Raw genomic sequence first — 18,698 nt, 5'->3', positions numbered from 1 at the left:
GTAGTGATAGTGGTAGTGATAGTAATAGTGGCAGTAGGACTTCTTTACCAAATCTAAAACCTATTCGCAACTATTAGGTCTCACTTATACATATCTTTCTCTTCCATTAACCATTATCTTTAGTTAATTTAAATCTGCATTGATTCCAAAAGTTTGAGAATTTACTCATGCTATATTAATTGTTTGTATCCTTCTGCCTTGAAAAAAATGATTTTGTTATCCTGCTCCTTTAATCACCTCAGTTTAATTCCTTCCTTCCAATCAAGCAATCAAAAGGGAACCAACTTTCTTTCTTTTCTTTTTTTGTGGGGGGGAGGGGGGGGAGCTACTCATGTTTGCTTAAAATAACTACTACAAGGCTAAGCATGTTCCATGAAACCTGCACCGTGAGACCGTCAGCCTGTCACAATTCTCCTTTTTTATCGAAGTTTAGGACGAGCAATTTGAGCATGCTCATAGAGGAATTTTACTGCTATCCATAGCCTTTTTTCACATGAGTCTAAGCTATCGTTATATTAATTACAAAATCAATAATGATCATTCGATCTTCATTATGGAATTAAAAATGTACGTGGAAATATATTGCTTTTCATGTAATTGGACATTGGTAGAGGCGGAATTGAGCTGATTTGTTTCTTATTTGTCATGGCCTTACTTGAACTTTCTAGCATATATATAAATACATCCCAAAAATGTTGAACAAGAAGGGCTTACTTCTTTAAAGCGTCCTAATGACAACAATCACAAGTTTCAACTTTGTGACTGAAATATGAGCAAATTATAGGTAATATTAGTCTAATGAGATGTCTAAGAAAAGTTGAAAGAAATTCAAGTTTGTAAAACTCTACTTCAATATCAGCAACATCATGCCTGATTAAATTTAGAAATCATAAATTGTGTGATGTAATGGGTAAATGGCGTATGACTAGTAACGAGAGGCACGTATATAAATAGGACTCTTTGTATGAAAATCAGCCAATTATCATAGTAATATTTTGAGTTTACATATACTGGAGAAATACAGTTAAATCAATAATAGACAACTGTGTGGCATTGATACAAAGGCTACTGCATAATAAATGTATAACACTCAAGAGAGCATAACTGATACGATACATATTGTTAAGAATCACTCAAAAGATAAAAACAACAACAGAGAAAAAGGAAAAAAAAAAACAGCAGAGAACATAGGGTAAGACAGGAAAATGTTGGAAGCCGCAAGATCAGGTTGATGGAGGAGTTGCAAGTGTAGGAATGGTAGGAAGTGAAAGCATTTTGGGAAGAGGAATATTGACAGGCATTGGTGGTAGAGTCATCTTTAGTACAAAGGGCAATGTAGGCAAAGATGGTAAATTAGGTGTAGTTTTAGGAAGTGTTGGCAAGGATGCAAAACTTGGGAATGGCGGCAATGTGGCTGCTGTTGGAAAGTTGGGAATCTTAGGCAACTGGGGCATTGTTGGCTGAGGCAATGACTGGGATTGTTGGCAAGTTTGAAAGTTACAGTACGCTGTGAGCAGCATGTGTTGTAGTGATGCTTGATAAGGACAATAATGCTACGATCAAGAAAAGGATTGAGCATTTGCAACTGGAAGCAGCCATTGTTTTGGTGCTTCTAAGAGTTATTCTGAATTAACAACAACAGCATACTCAGTATAATCCCATCGGTAGAATGTCATGGGCTACTTTCCAAACACGCCCCATGACTCCTTGGCCGCGCCCCATGGCGGCTTAGCAAGCGTCACAATGCCTAGCGCCATGGTCGGCCCCGTGGTCTTGGCTGCGCCAAGTGACAAGCGCGCATGCGCCTCTGTCGCCCCACCGATGCCTCTCGCCAGCGCCCAGCAACTGGCCAATGACAACAGCGTCGTGCGCACTAACAATGTCGTGCGCGCAAATCCTGATACCTTGCCAGCGCCAAGCTGCAGGCCTATTCCAACAGCGCCTCGCGCACAGACCCTGATGCCAAGCACTAGCGCCCAGCCTCAGGCAAACACAACAAGTGTCGCGTGCGCCAACAGCACCGCGCGCGCAGACCCTGACCCGCAAGACAAAGTTGCTGCCATCGGACTTGTTTCTACATTGTAATAAACTAAGTCCTTTTCATTGTAATTATTGTCTAGTTAACATCATTTTCATTCAGTGTTCTTCTACAGCTTTATTAGGCAAGTCATGTAACTTTGGTTTATTTTTTTTAAGCATTATTAGGGGGGATCAAGCAATCAAACATTTTCAAGCAATCAATTTTCTGTACTGGTGTCTCTCCCCCTTGACACCGCATCTTTTGTAATCAGCTTTCATTCATCAATAAAATCATCATCATCATTCAAAACTCAATTCTCTCTCAGCTTCCGAAATTGCTCGTGACATTGGTTTTCCCGCACGGCACTGACAATCTAGTCTAGCGTGTGGAGGGGACGGGACCTCATTGGCGGACAGCAACCGCATTGACATCGGTTGCTTAGCCTTACGTTGCCCTTCCAAGGAACATCAGGAAGGCGTTGCGTAACAGTTGGTATCAGAGCCTAGGCTCGACATCGGGCGAGGGAACACATTTGCCATCATCACCATTTCTGACCATGGTGAATCATGGGGAGCGCCTAGCATCCCTAGAAGAGATGGTTGAACGATTACGACCAATCGTGGATACGGTGCCTGATCAACACAACAACCTAGTGCAAAGTTTGGACGACCTGGATCGCCGAATACGGCAGGCGGAAAATGACATTGCAAACATCAGTCGTGACTCTGAGGAGGACCGACAAACGACAGCCATTGAAACTTCCAATATTCATGGAAAAATTTGAGGACCTCCAACAGGAGCGTGCCGACGATTTATCCCATCGGGAACAAGAGGCAGGCAGACTAACTACCATGCAGTAAACCATAGACAACTTGACAGGCAAGCTCAATGTTGTCAATGCTGCCCTACAGAGCCTACTTCGAGGAGGCGACAACCACATGAGGGGTGCAGCAAACCTCACCCCCATTCCAAAAAAAACTTAAGATACCGGAGCCAAAGCCATACGACGGATCCCGGGATGCTAAAAAAGTGGAAAACTTCATCTTCGACATCGAACAATACTTCGGTGCCGTGGGCCTTTTGGAAGAATCCAAAAAGGTAGCAATTCCTGCCATGTATCTTCAGGACGATGCCAAACTTTGGTGGCGGGTCAAATACGAAGCCATTAGGGCCGGTGAAGATACTCTCAGACATGGGACAAGTTGAAGGCGGCCATACGCCTGCAGTTCTTCCCCGAAAATGTGGAATACAATGCAAGGAGAAAGCTACGGGAGCTCCGCCACACCAGATCAGTGCGGGAGTACGTGTGTGAATTCTCTGCACTCATGCTAAACATACGCGACATGGGGGACAAAGACAAGCTCTTCGCATTCATAGAAGGTTTGAAACCTCATGCCCGTATGGAACTACAAAGACAACGGGTAGACACCCTGCCCAAGGCCATTCAAGCTGCAGAATGCCTTGGCGATTATCACTTGGGAACTCAGAACGACAGGCCCTAGCCGCCTGTCCGAGGGGGATTCAACGGGAACCATCCTAGCAATGGTGGCCCAAGCAAAAGTGAGGGAGATCGGAGTGCATCCAAAACTAAGACTCCTCCCTCCAGCAGCAACAGTGCTGCATCCATCAACAACAATCAGGGGATAAAGCCTCCCTCAGAATGTCGTCATTGCGGCGGGGCACATTGGAACAATGAATGCCCAAACATAAAGATCAATGCTCATCAAACTGCCGAGGATGAGTCAGATGAATCAGACATATCAGAAGAAGACCAGGTAGACGCCTTCAATGCAATTGTTGGCTCTATCCCATATGTCTTAGCGGGGACCAGTGCACGTCCTCCTAAGAAAATCTCAGTCCTAATCACCAAGAAAGGGAAGGAAAAGATGGACGAGAGGCCTCCTAAACAAGCGAGGACCCTAATGTTTGTCGAATTGAAAGTGAACGACAAGCCCCTTCACGCATTGATAGACACGCGTGCTACCCACAACTACTTGTCTTCAACTCAGGTAGAGCGTCTCGGTCTAGTTGTGCAAAAGAGAAAAAGGTCGTGTCAAGGCTATCAACTCGCCACCCCAGACATTGGGTGGAACAGCTACAAATGTCCCAGTGAAACTTGGCCCATACAAAGGAAGCATCGACCTGCGCATCGCAATCATAGATGATTTCGACATGATAGTGGGGTTGGAGTTCATGAGGCAGACCAACACCATACCAGTACCATATGCCAACATACTCCTGATGTTGGGAGAAAACGGGGCCAAGCCCTGCACCATACCATGCTTTCCCACAAAGATGGCCGCTGGAAACATTTCAGCCATGCAGTTGGAAAAGGTAATCAATAGACATGAACCCTTGGTTCCGGCTACCCTTTGCAACAACAATCAGCCATCAGGTCATCGGCCTCAAAAGACTGGTGACGCTCCTCAGCGTGTGAAGACTTGTCAGCCATGCCACAAGAACAAATCGGATCACTCATAAAAAATGGGACCCTTGCAGCCATTACATGTCCCGCAGAGACCATGGGAAAGTGTTTCCCTCAGATTCATCACGGGATTGCCCCAAGTCGGTAATTTTTCATCCATCTTGGTTGTCATAGATCAGTTTTCAAACTATGCAACCTTCGTAGCAGCCCCGCAAAACATCTCAGCAGAAGATACAACTCGACTCTTCTTCTCGCACATTGTCAAACATTGGGGCTTGCCCAAAGACATTGTTAGTAGGTGCGACTCACGCTTCACTAGCAACTCAGACATTTATCCACCATCGGATGGCCAGACAGACCGGTTCGATGATATGCTGGAGGAATATCTCTGCAACTTTTTAACTGGATCACAGAAGCATTGGGTGAAGCTCTTGGATGTTGCTCAACTGTGTTTCAATTCTCAAAAGAACCATCATACAAACAAAAGCCCTTTTGAAATTGTTACCGGACAGCAACCACTTCTCCCGTAAACGGTGAATGCATCAACCATGCCGAAATCTCCTCGAGCTGCCAACTTCTCGAGCGAATGGGAGCGCAACATGGGGATAGTGCGAAGCTATCTCGTCAGGGCGCAAGAGCGGGCAAAAAGATTCACCGAACAAAATCTTTGCTTTGCCCAACATCAAGCAGGGGACAAAGTAATGCTATGCATCCCAAAGCAAGATACTTGTTTGCAGAGAGGACCCATGATCCTCGCCTGCAACAAAAATACATCGAGCCCCTGCCCATTGGAAAACGCATTGGGAAATCTACATACCAGGTGAAAACTCCATCCTAGTGGAAGATCCATCCAGTCTTCCATGTCAGCCGCATGAAATCATTGCATCGCTACCACATCAAGCTCAAAGAACAGAGGGGCGCAGACCTCCCAACCATCAACCACCAGAACAATTATCATCATCATCATCATAAGGCTCCGAGGACGGCGCCAACTCAGGTGGGGGAGAATGTCATGGGCTGTTTTCCAAACACGCCCCATGACCCCTTGGTCGCGCCCCATGGCGGCCTAGCAAGCCTCACAATGCCTAGCGCCATGGTCGGCCCCATGGTCTTGGCTGCGCCAAGTGACAAGCGCGCATGCGCCTCTGTCGCCCCACCGATGCATCTCGCCAGCGCCCAGCGGCTGGCCAATGGCAACAGCGTCGCGCGCACTGACAATGTCGTGCGCGCAGATCCTGATGCCTCGCCAGCGCCAAGCTGCAGGCCCATTCCAGCAGCGCCTCGCGCACAGACCCCGATGCCAAGCACCAGCGCCCAGCCTCAGGCAAACACAACAAGTGTCGCGCGCGCCAACAGCCCAGCGCGCGCAGACCCTGACCCCTAAGACAAAGTTGCTGCCATCAGACTTGTTTCTACATTGTAATAAACTAAGTCCTTTTCATTGTAATTATAGGCTAGTTTACATCATTTTCATTCAGTGTGCTTCTATAGCTTTATTAGGACAAGTCATGTAACTTTGGTTTTTTTTTTTAAGCATTATTAGGGGGATCAAGCAATCAAACATTTTCAAGCAATCAATTTTCTGTACTGGTGTCTCTCCCCCTCGACACCGCATCTTTTGTAATCAGCTTTCATTCATCAATAAAATCATCATCATCATTCAAAACTCAATTCACTCTCAGCTTCCGAAATTGCTCGTGACATTGGTTTTCCCGCACGACACTGACAATCTAGTCTAGCGTGCGGAGGGGACCTCATTGGTGGACAACAACCGCATTGACATCGGTTGCTTAGCCTTACGTTGCCCTTCCAAGGAACATCAGGAAGGCGTTGCGTAACAATGTGTACGCAGACCTTACCCCTACCTAGAGAGATAGAGTTGAGTATTCTGAATCATTCCTAGTAAATCCTTCTTCAAATAGAAAGATCATTCAAAGAGGTTTGTGTTGGCTTCTGTAGGTGTCCAATGTCCATAGAGGAGCAAACACAGGTAATGACTGAGTTGTAGTGGATGGACTACAAGGGGATCACAAAGAGGAAGGAAATAGAAAAAGAACAACAAAAGAAAATGAAAGGTCAAAAAGAAGGGAAATAGATGGAAAAGAAAACAGGAAATGAGAAGGAAATGAAAGGAAGAAGGACCAGAAATTGGTTTCTCCATTCACTCAAGGCATTTGTTTTGTGCTTAGAGACTTGGCTTCCCCAAGCAGATGTCTTATGGGCTACAGCAGTGTGTTTTTTCGTTGTCCTCCCGTTATCAATGTCGCAATCATCTCCTCAGAGATTCATTCCCCGTATCTCTTCAAAATCAGAGGCATACTACAGATGGCACATCAAACCACAAACATTGACTGTCAAAGTCCACTATGCTCTCCCAGTTTAGCTTGCAATGGTCATCTATATTAGTTCAACCCCTCTTTTACATTAATGCATTAGACTAGATGAGTCATTTGACGTGCAACACAGTTGAAAGTAAACTGAATAGAGAAATGAATGAACCAGTGAAATTCAAAGAAGCATTTAACGTAGAGAAAACTGATTCTCGCGTGGAGCCAAATAATTGACCTCCAGTTAAAGATATATAACCACCTGCTGAGAGCAAGAAAATTATTACAGACTAGACTCAGTCTACACCTGTAACAGAGCTTGGCCAGACTCTTACCTTAACCATGTAATATATTGGGAAAGAATAGCTTTGTCTGCTCCAGTCAAAACAAAGAAATATCAATAAGTTTCCACACATGAACATAGATGGATTATCCAGTAAATTACTAGGCTAACTGAAATATACTTGGCATAAAAAAATCAACATGCTATTTTCTTAAACCCTTACTACAGATCAGAAGTTGTATAAACAAAGAAAGAGTCACTGCTTGTATAACTGGATATGAAGGCCCTTCCAACTGAGGTTGGCTGAGAATAGGCCAACTCTGAGCGTTTAAGAACTAAATTCTTGCAAAAGGTTCCCCTGCATTGAAGAATGAGAAGCAAGTTCAGACTAAATGTAAATCATAAGCAATCCAAATCTATGCGGAACTTTGGCATTCCAGACGGCAAATGGCAAACAATGAGTTTAATTTAAAGAAAATAGTTATTACCCATTTTACCAACTTCAAGTAACTTATTTGACCAAATTTATAATGCAACAGTTATTTTGCAGAGAGCACGGTCAGACAAACTCTATTTGCGAAATAGAAGCACATCCAATGCTTCAACGACGAACTCTGCGTGTGAGCATCTACGAAGCAACATCCAATCTTTCATTTTGGTGTGCTTTTCTTTCTTTCCTTGGTCATTTCGTTTTGACATATTCATTATAACTTATCCAATTACAATGTATTAACTGCTAATGCACCTTTCTTTTATCAAATCTCAGGGGCAGTCTAATATAAGGGTAATATGTTTCTATTTTTTTTTTTTTTTTATGACGGAGAAATCTCAGAGGGGCAATAGTGCACGGTCCGAAACTCTGTGAATAATGGGACCGCCATTAACTCTTCTCTACTCAAAAACCAGGCTCTTGAGTGCGGCAGGGTTCAAACCCGTGACATGCGCCTAATCCTCAAATCACATGCTACACTCTTACCCCTAGACCAAAATCCTGAGGGGCAATATTGAGAGTAGTATTTTACATAGTGTCGTATCCTAAATTTAATGGAACAAAAGAGGCCCAGCTGGGTACTGACCAGACCAGGCCATGGAGTTCGAATAATTTGTTGTCTTATCACATTCATTTTCCTATCACCTGTGGAATGCACCTTAGCCAAACTCTTAAAAGACAATGAGAGTAGAGACCAGTGATGCTCAACAACAAAGTTTTCAGTTTCTTCCGTATGACTGTAGATATTAAAGACATTATCATTTGGCAATTGAATTCAAGAACCAATTCGCGTTATGCAAGTAAATACCGCACCAAGAATCCCAGAACTCCTTTGAAACTGATATCTAAGGACGTTTGCATTTGTATCCACTGTTCTTCAGTAGGCTTGAGTAAAGCATAATCCTTGCCCGTAACAGCCACTTGATCACCATGAACACCTTTGTAATAGCATGAATTTGAAAATGTTGCACGTTGAATAAAGGAAGCAGTGGGCAAAACCTTCTTAATCATCTCTAAACCTCCTTGATAGCACTCAGCTATATTCCTCAGAACAATTTCCTTATCAAGATAATTATTGCATGGAAAAACTAGAGGCATTATGTCTGAAACTGCAATTGTACCGGGAGAGTAGAAGTCTCTGGTAAACTTTACGAAGCTGGAGGACAGCTCTTCATCTTGAGAAGCACCAATCAAGCGACTCGATCATGTACTTGAGCAGAAGAAAGTACTACACCATTCTGTTTCTGCAATATAGATAGAGTACACTGTGGTAGGATCTTCTCATACTACATTGATGGCGTACACCACTCTGATTCTGTGAATACTTGCATACCAGGACCCCTTTCATAAATTATCAAGTGCAAGCGAAGAAAAACTCAGCTTCAAGTTTACAAAGACACTTGTCAAGTGAGAGCATCAGACCCTCACTTATGGAATTTAGTTTTGTTCTATCAGTCACTGTCGCCTTTCTTCCTTTTTCCAGTGGTCTCGTTTCTCAGACATGAATTCTTTTGTTTCCAATTCAAAAGGAGCAATTACTAGTTTGAACCCCGTATATTTAACTTTTGTCAGTTCATTAAGCATGCAATATATTTACAATAAAAAAACTTCAAGGAACCATAACAACTCTGAGAAAGTGAATCGCATTACCTAGCAGCATCCAGCAAATAGCTGGCAATATGTTTTCTTCTGTTGGAGGGACTGACCCAAATGGCTCTAATGCCACATAAAGCAGATACAGCTTCCTTCTCACACAAGATTACTCCACTATCAGACTCTTCATGGCTTTTGGTTGATTGATTTATTCTTACAATTTCCCTTTGGAAACTCACTCCCCCAAATTGGAGTGTGGTTGAAGTCCGTCTTACTTCCTTCTCAGGTGAAACCTTACACCTGCTGCTTTCTGATTTTGAGAGAATCTTATACGCCTTCTTTATGGGCTCTGTTACCAGACATCCAGATATTCTTTGAGAAGATATAAACAGATAAACCTGTTAGCAGGAGAAATGTTTCAGAGTTTCATCCACATAGCTAGACAAACTCAGCCTCTCACATAACCGCCACATGAAGGGAGAATTCTTCATAAAAATTAGTCAGCAAAATGAGGACAACCATTCAACGTCATAGCACGATTAAGAAGCTTCATTGAGCTCAAGTAACTTACAACTCAAATTATAAAAAATATAAGTAGAAAGCTGGACAGTTGAAATTTGATATTGATTAGTGAATAGCTTTGAACAATGAAGTTTACTTTCTATGACAGTAAGTTTCTTATAATTGCAAGAGAACGGAACCTTGCATAGCTGATGATATATCCACCCATCTCCAAGTTCCATCTCCATCATCTTCACAACTTCCTGTACCTGCCAACAACACACTCTCTTTAAGTCTATGAACACTATGTTTAACATGATTAACTAGAGAATATCAATCGTGAACGTCAAAATACAGTGTTTCATGTATAACCAAATAGTATCTGAAAACCTTGTTTCTCTGAAGAGGAGGGTCATCGTCCAGCACCAAAATAATTCGGCCAATTTCAAGTGGAGGAATTTGAAGAACTCTTTCATTCCGCCAACCCTGGACATTTTATCAAATCCCAGCAGGATAGAACTTAATCTTTTAATAATTTTATGCAAATTTGAAATAACATACCCTGTTGCTGAATTACCTTAAATGGAATACCATGCGTATAATTCTTGTGAAATGTCTTATGAAACTTTTCATCCCCTTCATCTCCTCTGGCATACTTGAAGCCACAGACGGTACAAGTATGCAATAAAAAATCAGACTGGCCCAGTTCCAAATAAAATTGGGCGTACTTTCTCTTCTTATTCAAAACTTTCCCAGACTTTGCCACCCCCAGGTCTGGCACAAATTTCTCCAAGTCTATTTCCTTGGATGCTTCATCAGTTGATGCACCATCGATTTCACTGCAAAATCAGCTTAGCATTAGCAAAGAACTTGAAGGGGAAATAAAAATGATCATCAATGGTAGTAACAACACGGAGATGTAATTTTTTTCCAAACACATAATTTTGGCAGAAAACCTACTTGTTTAAAAAAATTAAGAAAATGTTTTAGGAAAGATTGTAATGATCATACTTTTGTACTTAAAATCATAATGAATAGTTTAATGGTGTGATGATAAGAAACTGTCCTTAAATTGGTTCTCCTTATCTGCGTCTTATAGAAGAGAGAGAAGGCTAGTTTCAATCAACAAACAAGGTAATTGTAAGTAGACGACAGAGATGATGAACAAATATATGCGTTTTCTCACTTACTTAGCAATTGATCATCTCCATTTTCCTTTTACCTCTCTTTAGTTCCTTCCATTTTGGATAAAATCCAACCACGACATTTTGATTTAGTGTGCTTGCTCATTAACATAGACTTCCCTTTCCTGTTTGACTTTTTCAAAATTTCTTTCCTTTACTACAATTTGCTTTCATTCTTTTATTTTTCCTTTTAGCACAAAAATTGATTACTACCTCAAATAAGAAAAATAAACAGGGTGCTGAAGTGTAGGCTGCTAAGAATCCAACTCGAAAAGCTGAACGAAAGCCATATAATACATCAGTTTCATATGTTGAGAGTCAAAGATTCTAGTTTTACTGGTAATTCGACTGAGGTAATATCCAATCAACCTCTCATAGAGGCAGAAAACAAAGCTAGGTTATACAGCTAGTAATTAGGTAAATATGAAAGGGGGGAAAACTACAGCAGAAAAGAATTGGGTAATATGTATGTAAAAAATGTCCAAAAAGCAAAACTATAAAATATAGAAGGAAATAAAAAATTGGATTAAGAAAAGTTCCAATCAAAGATCTTGAGGACAGAAATTTCAAGATTCAATAGTAGAGAAAAAGGAATTAAGTAAAGATAAAAGAAGTAATAGAGAATGTACCCAAATGAATTTTGAGGTCTGCGCTGGTAAGTAACAACAATTTCTGGCTGTAACCTCCCATAATCAAACATATCACTGCAACATTGGGATGGGTCTGCAGTAGAAGAAGAGGGCTTGAAGAAGCTGCTAATTTTCGATTGCATTTGATTTTCTCTCTCTCTCGGTCCTGTGAAAATTCTGCTAAATTAGCGCTTCCCGCCTCACTGAACTGAAACAAGTCGAGACTATTTATTAAGGTGTGTTCGGTTCGGTCTAGGGTCGGTTTTTTTCTAAAATAAAAACCAAACCAAGTAAGTCGGTTTTTCAAAAATTGAAACCAAAACAATCCAATTAAGTCAGTTTTTTATCGATTCGATTTTCGATTTTTCGGTTGTTTATCGGTTTTTTCTTAAATATGAGACATACTCTACCAAACGCATATTACGACGGTTACATTTTCAACGTAACACTATCAAACCAATTGCTCTTTGAGAAATCTATCATTTACCAAAATATATTAATGATAATTGAATCAAATAGTGATGAATAATTTAAGTACTCAATTAAAAATTGATTATTTTTAATATGAAATAAATTCTTGTATTTAGCAAAAGAAAACTACCAATCAAACTAGAATGTAAATGCAAATAATTAGATTATTATAATAGCAAAAAACTATACTAAAAATACAAACGACTAATATGTACCATAAAATTTTAGAAATTTTATATAAAAATATACATATATACATGTGTCATGATAAATTTAAATAGCTACTTTTATAGTCGGTTTGGTTTGATTTTTTCGGTTATTTTTTTATTAAAACCACAACCAAACCAAATTTGATCGGGTTTTAAAATTCAAAATCAAAACCAAACCTAAAAAGTATCGGTTTTTTATCGGTTTGGTTCGGTTTTCGGTTTGGTTCGATTTTTCGGATTTTTATACCCCTACTCGAGAGAGTGGTACTTCTATTTATCACTTGGATGCCCACAAGTTTAGGAGAAATGGTATGTCACCCCCTAAAGTTTGTCAAAGTAAACGTTTCCTTTTAATATGTTTTCTTGTTTGGGGAGCTTTTATGGATCAGTAAATTTGTAATGTCTCTCAAAAAATCAGTTGCACACTTCAGCATTGCATGCGTCCTATAACCACCCTATTCTTGTTCATAATGAAACTATTGCCTCATTGTCACACTCAAAACCATATCATAAATTGAGGGGTATAGTACATGCGGTCCAAGTCAGGTTTCACGTAAAAATATATATAAAAAAGAAATTCTTGTCCATCAATATTCCCTATGCCATCTTCTTCTTTAGTCATCCCACCCCCTATCCCCTACTCTCACTTCGCTCAATTATTGAGTATACAACCCATAACCGGTTAGATTCAACCAAAAGATTTTTACGCCTCTTTCTGGTTCATCCTATCTTATACTCCCTCCGTTTCAGTTTATGTGAACCTATTTCCTTTTTGATCCGTTCCAAAAAGAATGACCCCTTTCTAAATTTGGAAACAATTTAGCTTAAACTTACAATTCTACCCTCAATGAGAAGCTTTTATAACCACACAAATAGAAGTTTTTATAACCACACAAATACTCTGGGCCCCTTTTTAACTTGTTTAGGACCGCAAATTCTAAAAGTCTTCATTTTTTTCTTAAACTCTGTGCTCAGTCAAACAAGTTGACATAAATTGGAACGGAGGGAGTATTGCTTATTTTCTTCCTTCATACTAATAAACCATCACATTCTTTTCTTCACGCAATGTATATCACCTTTGTAATCTCAGCCATTGTATTCACTTACAACTGCTCACTCCCGCTAACAATCTCAGATTAATACCTATTTGGTCAAGCATTTAGTATAACAACAAAAGATGACACACATTTAAGCAACTTTGACATATATTACAGTAGGGAGTCACTTCCAGTTGAAAACACCACCGAGTGTGAAATTTAGAGGACTGATTTCTATTTAAACTACATATTTAGCATTGAACAATCGTTAAACCAAATCAGAGAAAAGAATTTAGTGCAAAACATGCAGTTCTAAGCAAACAATCACCACAAAAAAACTAACATATAGAGAGCTTTAAGAAAAATCATTGATGTTTCTATGAAATTAATCAGGAACAAGCACTTGAGCGACTCAAACTTTACTCATAAACTTAAATGCGGACTACAGTCATGTGGAACATCTATATCTATATTATATTAAAAGGAGAGTAGTGAAGCATGTGGTTAAGCCAAGTGGCAAGCTAAAATGAAGTCATTTGGCAATTTTAAGACAACATTAACAATTTGAATTATAAATGGAAACATATTTAATGGAAATAGTAGTCCAAGATTTTTTGTAAGTTGAATTTCATTCTTTAATTAATCAAAGCCAATTATCTTTAATTAAATTTTGTATATAATTCAGTTATGGTAGGTATCCTTTTTTAAGAAAGAATTAATTAAATTTAGTTAATTTTGTTTTGTATCTTACACATTAATTTTAAGTTAAAATAATAATTTTTATTTAGTACAAGCTTTGTATCTGACCTTATTTGTGAACAATATACATTACTATAGGTATCTTTAATTAAATTTTGTGTATAATTCAGTTATGGTAGGTATTCTTTTTTAAGAAAGAATTAATTAAATTTTCTTAATTTCGTTTTGTATCTTACACATTAATTTTAAGTTGAAATAATAATTTTTATTTAGTACAAGCTTTGTATTTGACCTTATTTGTGAACAATATACATTATTATAGATATCTTTAATTAAATTTTGTGTATAATTCAATTATGGTAGGTATTCTTTTTTAAGAAAGAATTAATTAAATAAATATTTTGTACCTTACATCTATATTATATTAAAGGAAGTAATATTATTAACAAGAGGGCAAAGGAAAAAGACAAGAAAAATTAAAGCTTCGTGGTTAACAAAAAAATAAACGAAGGCTAAAAATTCAAAAAGCCTAAAGCTAAAAAAATAAAGATCTGTATCATTTCTTGAGCGCACTCACTCTTACACATTGATTTACACATACCTTTTTTAAAAATTAAGATTTCAGATGCCTTAAAATTGATTTACTACGATAGTCTTTCCTTAAAAATCTTTATTTAAGCAACTTTTATTTAGGTTAGGCTTCTCTACATTGCTTAGGGTTTAGCTTACGCGCACAAACTACTGCAAAGTATGGCTCCAAACTATAACTATATCAGCGAAATATCAACGCCCAAAATGAGTTGGAATTTGAAGGTTCGTGTTGTTAGATTATGGCACGTTCCAGACCGCGAGAAACCAGAAAATCCTAATTAAATTGAATTAATTATTCAAGATGAAAGGTGCATACTTTTTTAGCTGTTGTTATTTTTTCGAGTTGTGATGTATTTTATTCAAGTTATGCGCCTTACTAACTTAACTTTCTTTTCAAATTTTTTGTTTTGGGGAGATCGAATTCATGCAACTATTGGAAGAGCTGTTATTAAATGATTTATCATTTAATTATTGAGTATTGTTATTGTCTTATGATCCTTTGGTCTTATGTATCATTTTCTTTAATTAATATTTTTAATTTGGTATAACTATGTTATGTGGCAGTTCGTCAGAGGTGACATTTTAGCTTTTTTCCAGCACCTCACTCCTAGAATCTTGAAGTCAATTAAGTATTTCTCTTTTTTTATATATATGATTTACTCTCTATCATTATTGGTTACTGCATTTGTGTATTTTATTGTCGTATCGTGTTAGAGCTTGCAGATTAGTGAGAAATGGAGAATACTAATGGATTATACTAGCAATCCTCATCTGCTGCTGGGTGGACAGTAACAGTGGCCAAAGAACCAGAAACTGGAGAATTCTATATTGAGGTAGTATGCAACTTTTTACTTTAATGCAAAGTTGGATAACTTATTGCAGAGAGCATAATATAAGCTAGATGCATTGAGAAAGTCTAAAAGGATGTCACCTGTACTGACATAGAACAGTGACCTATGACTATGTTATCTGTAGTCCAAGTGCATGCATATGAAGCTCATCTAGATTCTGATGTTGGTGTGATGAGATCTATCGGCTTCCTAGAATCCAAGCTATTGATGTATTTGAATATATTTTATTCTACACTTATTCAAAATCTGAAAGTGTACAACAATTTTAGATGTCAACTAAGTTTCCTTCTAAAGGATCATTCTAGCATGTCTTCTTCATTATCTCATCAGTAATACAATATATGTTGTCTCTCATTTCCGTCAAAAATTGTCGTCCAAGGACAAGAAATTCTTGAATTTTTACCCATGCCTTTTTGTAGTGATAAACATCAATACAGAGGACAACTTCTGAAAAATGCACTGCAATATGTCCATGAGCATTTGCTACAATAATGTTCCCTTAGGCACATGCTTCATATCAAGTAATTGTATAGCATAATTATTTTTCATGGAACCTTCATATCAAGCAAATTGTATAGTGTCATTATTTTTTATTGAACATTTATTAGGAGATGGAATGAAAGTTTTACGGAAGTCCTAAAATATTTTTAATGTATGGTTGTAAAAGATGGTATTAACACTAACATGTTAAATTTTACGGTGTACATCGTTCTTTTTAATTATCCGCGCATCGCGCGAGTATTAATACTAGTACCTGTTAACAGGAAAAACAACTACAAAGGTCTGAAGAAGCTATGAGATGAGGTTCAACTAGATAAACACCAGTTTCAACAGCAGAAATTAAACAGAGCAGCTTCAGTTTCGAGTTCTAAACTGCCTTGGATCCCAGAAATCAACTAGAAAAATAACTCCGCAGAAGGTCAGAGTTGTATTCACAGAATCAGATCCCTTTCTAAGTCTATGAAACTTCAACTCCAATCCTGAACAATTATCCCCAAATTCGAAGAGAATAGCGATCGAAATTTTGGGGGGGTAGGGTTCAATCGATTTTGGAAACACCTTGACGGACTGAACTCAACTAGGCAGTGAACGAAGGTGGAGCTGCGTTTTAATGAGAGGCGGGGAGTACTGTGCCGGCGGGTCGGGCATGGTATTGGGTTGGGGCGGATGTTTAAGGCAAATTACATTTTAGGCTTCAAATTAAGCTGGCCCAAACAAAATTAGAAGACCAAATCTACTTCATTGTTTTTTTTTCTTTTGATTTTAAATTCTAACAAATTAAAACCTAACTTAAATCTAATTAGAAAAAATAAATCTATTTATATATTAAAAAATGCATGTAAAATTTAAAAAATATTTTATTTGATTTTTATGTATTAATTCTAACAATTAAAGAGTAATTAATTCCTAAAGTGCAAATTAAATCTAAGATGACATGAAATTAAAATGTGACAATTTTTATGATTTTTCTATGATTTTAAGATTTAAAAATACATAAAATGCAATTAAATAAAGAAAAACTTTTAAAATCCATTAAAATTATTTTTTGTCTATTTTTAGGAGTAATTGGCGTAGAGGAGTATCCCATTTAAATTTGATTATTCTGCTGTGTTGTAGACTTATTAGTTACCTTTCTCTATGTACCAATAGTATTGCAACATTCAGTTGGTTATATCTGGCTTTATCACTTATCCAAATTTTGGTATTGCAAGTTTTCTTGCATAATTTGTTGTAATGCACTTGGCCAGGTGGTCTGGTAATTAAATGGAAAGAGATACATTTTTTCTTAAAAATAATGAAGATTTCTGACAGAAAATTTGCTTAAGGAGTAATTTTACTAACTTTGACGCATCATTCCTGTTACAGGATTCCAGTATCTGAGGAGTTTGCAGAAGGTTACCCTTCAGATGAAAAATGTCATGGTTACATTAACAATAATGATAGAGTACTTCTTAAAGTAAGAGTCTGAAACTAAAATGATGGACTTTTTGGATATAAAATATGTTTATATAATTAAAAAAAGTTATATTTCTACATAAAACTGTGTTTTACTTTAACAGAAAGTTAGCCGTTAAAGTAAAATTCAGTATCATATTACGTTTTACTAAAAAATTATTTTTTTATAGGAAAACGCAGTATAGTACTACGTTTAAGGAAAATGTAGTATTATACTGCGTTTTCCTATAAAAAAAATATAACCCTCCTTTTTCCCCACGACAGAACCAGTCAACAACTTTCAAAAAAAAAAAACCCACCATTTCTGTTGGTCCTCCCATCGATTTTAAAAAAAAATGTTGGGTCCCACCCGTCACACAAAAAATGAAGAGCGTAGGTCCTGCATACAACCCAAGCCTTGGATTCCTTCTTTCGGGGTCAAAATTTCAAATTTTCGATATTTCAAAAAACATAAATCGAGGTATTCCGATTTAGTTTATGTCGAAACTCGTAGAACATATGCATATTTGTTTTCTTGAATATGTTTCCACGTTGATTTGTCTTATGTGTGCGATTAAATTTGTGTGTTATTTTTACCCAGATTAAATTATTAGTTAGTGTTTTAAGAAAATAGTTAAAACTTGAGAAATTATTTTTATTGTTAATGAAATTGTTCACAAATATCTTTTACTGTTTTATATGTAATTTCGTGAATGTTGTGTTCATATATTTGTTGTTTTTATTTAGTTTAGATTATTTATTTGCTTAAAGAATAGTGGCATTTTAGCGTAGTAAAATATAGAGTTTTTTAGTGTAGTAAAATATAGAGCCTTATAGCGTAGTAAAATATAGAGCCTTTTAGCGTAATAAAATATAGAGCCTTATAGCATAGTAAAATATAGAGCCTTTTAGCGTAGTAAAAGATAGAGCCGTTTAGCGTAGAGTCTCTGTAGTTTAAGTATGTACTAACTACATACTCTATCCAATTACACTTTACAAAATTAATTATTTAATTTATAAAATAAACTTACAAAACTAACAAATTAATATATGTTGTCAAATTAAGTATCGAGCGTGGAACTCATAGTTGTATACCTTGTCCAATTAAAAATTAATTATTTAATTTTTAAAACTAACAAAATTCTAAAAATATTGAAATTGACACACACAAAAATAAAGGATAGCTTGGTGCTACTGGGCCTCGAATATAGAGCCTAGAACCCATAAATAATTACTCTATTCAATTAAATAATTAATTATTTAATTTATTAAACTAACAAAATTTTAAAAATATTGAAATTGACAAACATAATAATTAAGGATAGCTTCGTGCTACTAGACCTCAAATATCGAGTCTGGAACTCATAGATAATTACTCTGTCCAATTAAAAAAATAATTATTTAATTTATTAAACTAACAAAATTTTAAAAATATTTAAATTGACACACATAA

The 18,698-nt window shown here is 37.4% G+C and overlaps 2 protein-coding genes across 2 annotated transcripts in view; one reads left to right on the top strand and one right to left on the bottom strand.

Annotated features, from left to right (window-relative positions):
• Positions 1–1,464, top strand: part of LOC104233560 (glycine-rich cell wall structural protein 2-like) — a 2,254-nt gene extending 790 nt beyond the window's left edge. Inside the window, exon 2 of the mRNA XM_070172500.1 lies at positions 1,253–1,464. Within this exon, the coding sequence (XP_070028601.1) occupies positions 1,253–1,464 (212 nt within the window). The remainder of the gene's footprint in view (positions 1–1,252) is intronic.
• A 5,639-nt stretch (positions 1,465–7,103) lies between these two features.
• Positions 7,104–11,646, bottom strand: LOC104233519 (protein CHROMOSOME TRANSMISSION FIDELITY 7). The gene is made up of 6 exons (XM_009786924.2): positions 11,453–11,646; positions 10,217–10,478; positions 10,030–10,125; positions 9,840–9,908; positions 9,196–9,536; positions 7,104–7,413 (listed from the first exon to the last, which is right to left on the bottom strand). The coding sequence occupies exons 1-6, from the start codon at positions 11,593–11,595 to the stop codon at positions 7,278–7,280; spliced, it is 1,047 nt and encodes a 348-aa protein (XP_009785226.1). The 5' UTR covers positions 11,596–11,646; the 3' UTR covers positions 7,104–7,277.
• Positions 11,647–18,698: the final 7,052 nt, after the last annotated feature.

The sequence above is a fragment of the Nicotiana sylvestris genome, chromosome 4 (genome assembly GCF_000393655.2).
Source record: "Nicotiana sylvestris chromosome 4, ASM39365v2, whole genome shotgun sequence".
Taxonomy (NCBI): Eukaryota; Viridiplantae; Streptophyta; class Magnoliopsida; order Solanales; family Solanaceae; genus Nicotiana; species Nicotiana sylvestris.
Note: the sequence above shows the minus strand (reverse complement) of the source record. Positions and strands in the feature narration are given on the sequence as shown.

Coding starts and splice junctions, on each gene's coding strand:
- LOC104233519 (XM_009786924.2), bottom strand. CDS start 11,595: ATGCAATCGAAAATTAGCAGCTTCTTCAAGCCCTCTTCTTCTACTGCA. Junction 10,479..11,452: donor AGACCTCAAAATTCATTTGG/GTACATTCTCTA, acceptor CTGATTTTGCAG/TGAAATCGATGGTGCATCAA. Junction 10,126..10,216: donor CGCATGGTATTCCATTTAAG/GTAATTCAGCAA, acceptor TAAAATGTCCAG/GGTTGGCGGAATGAAAGAGT.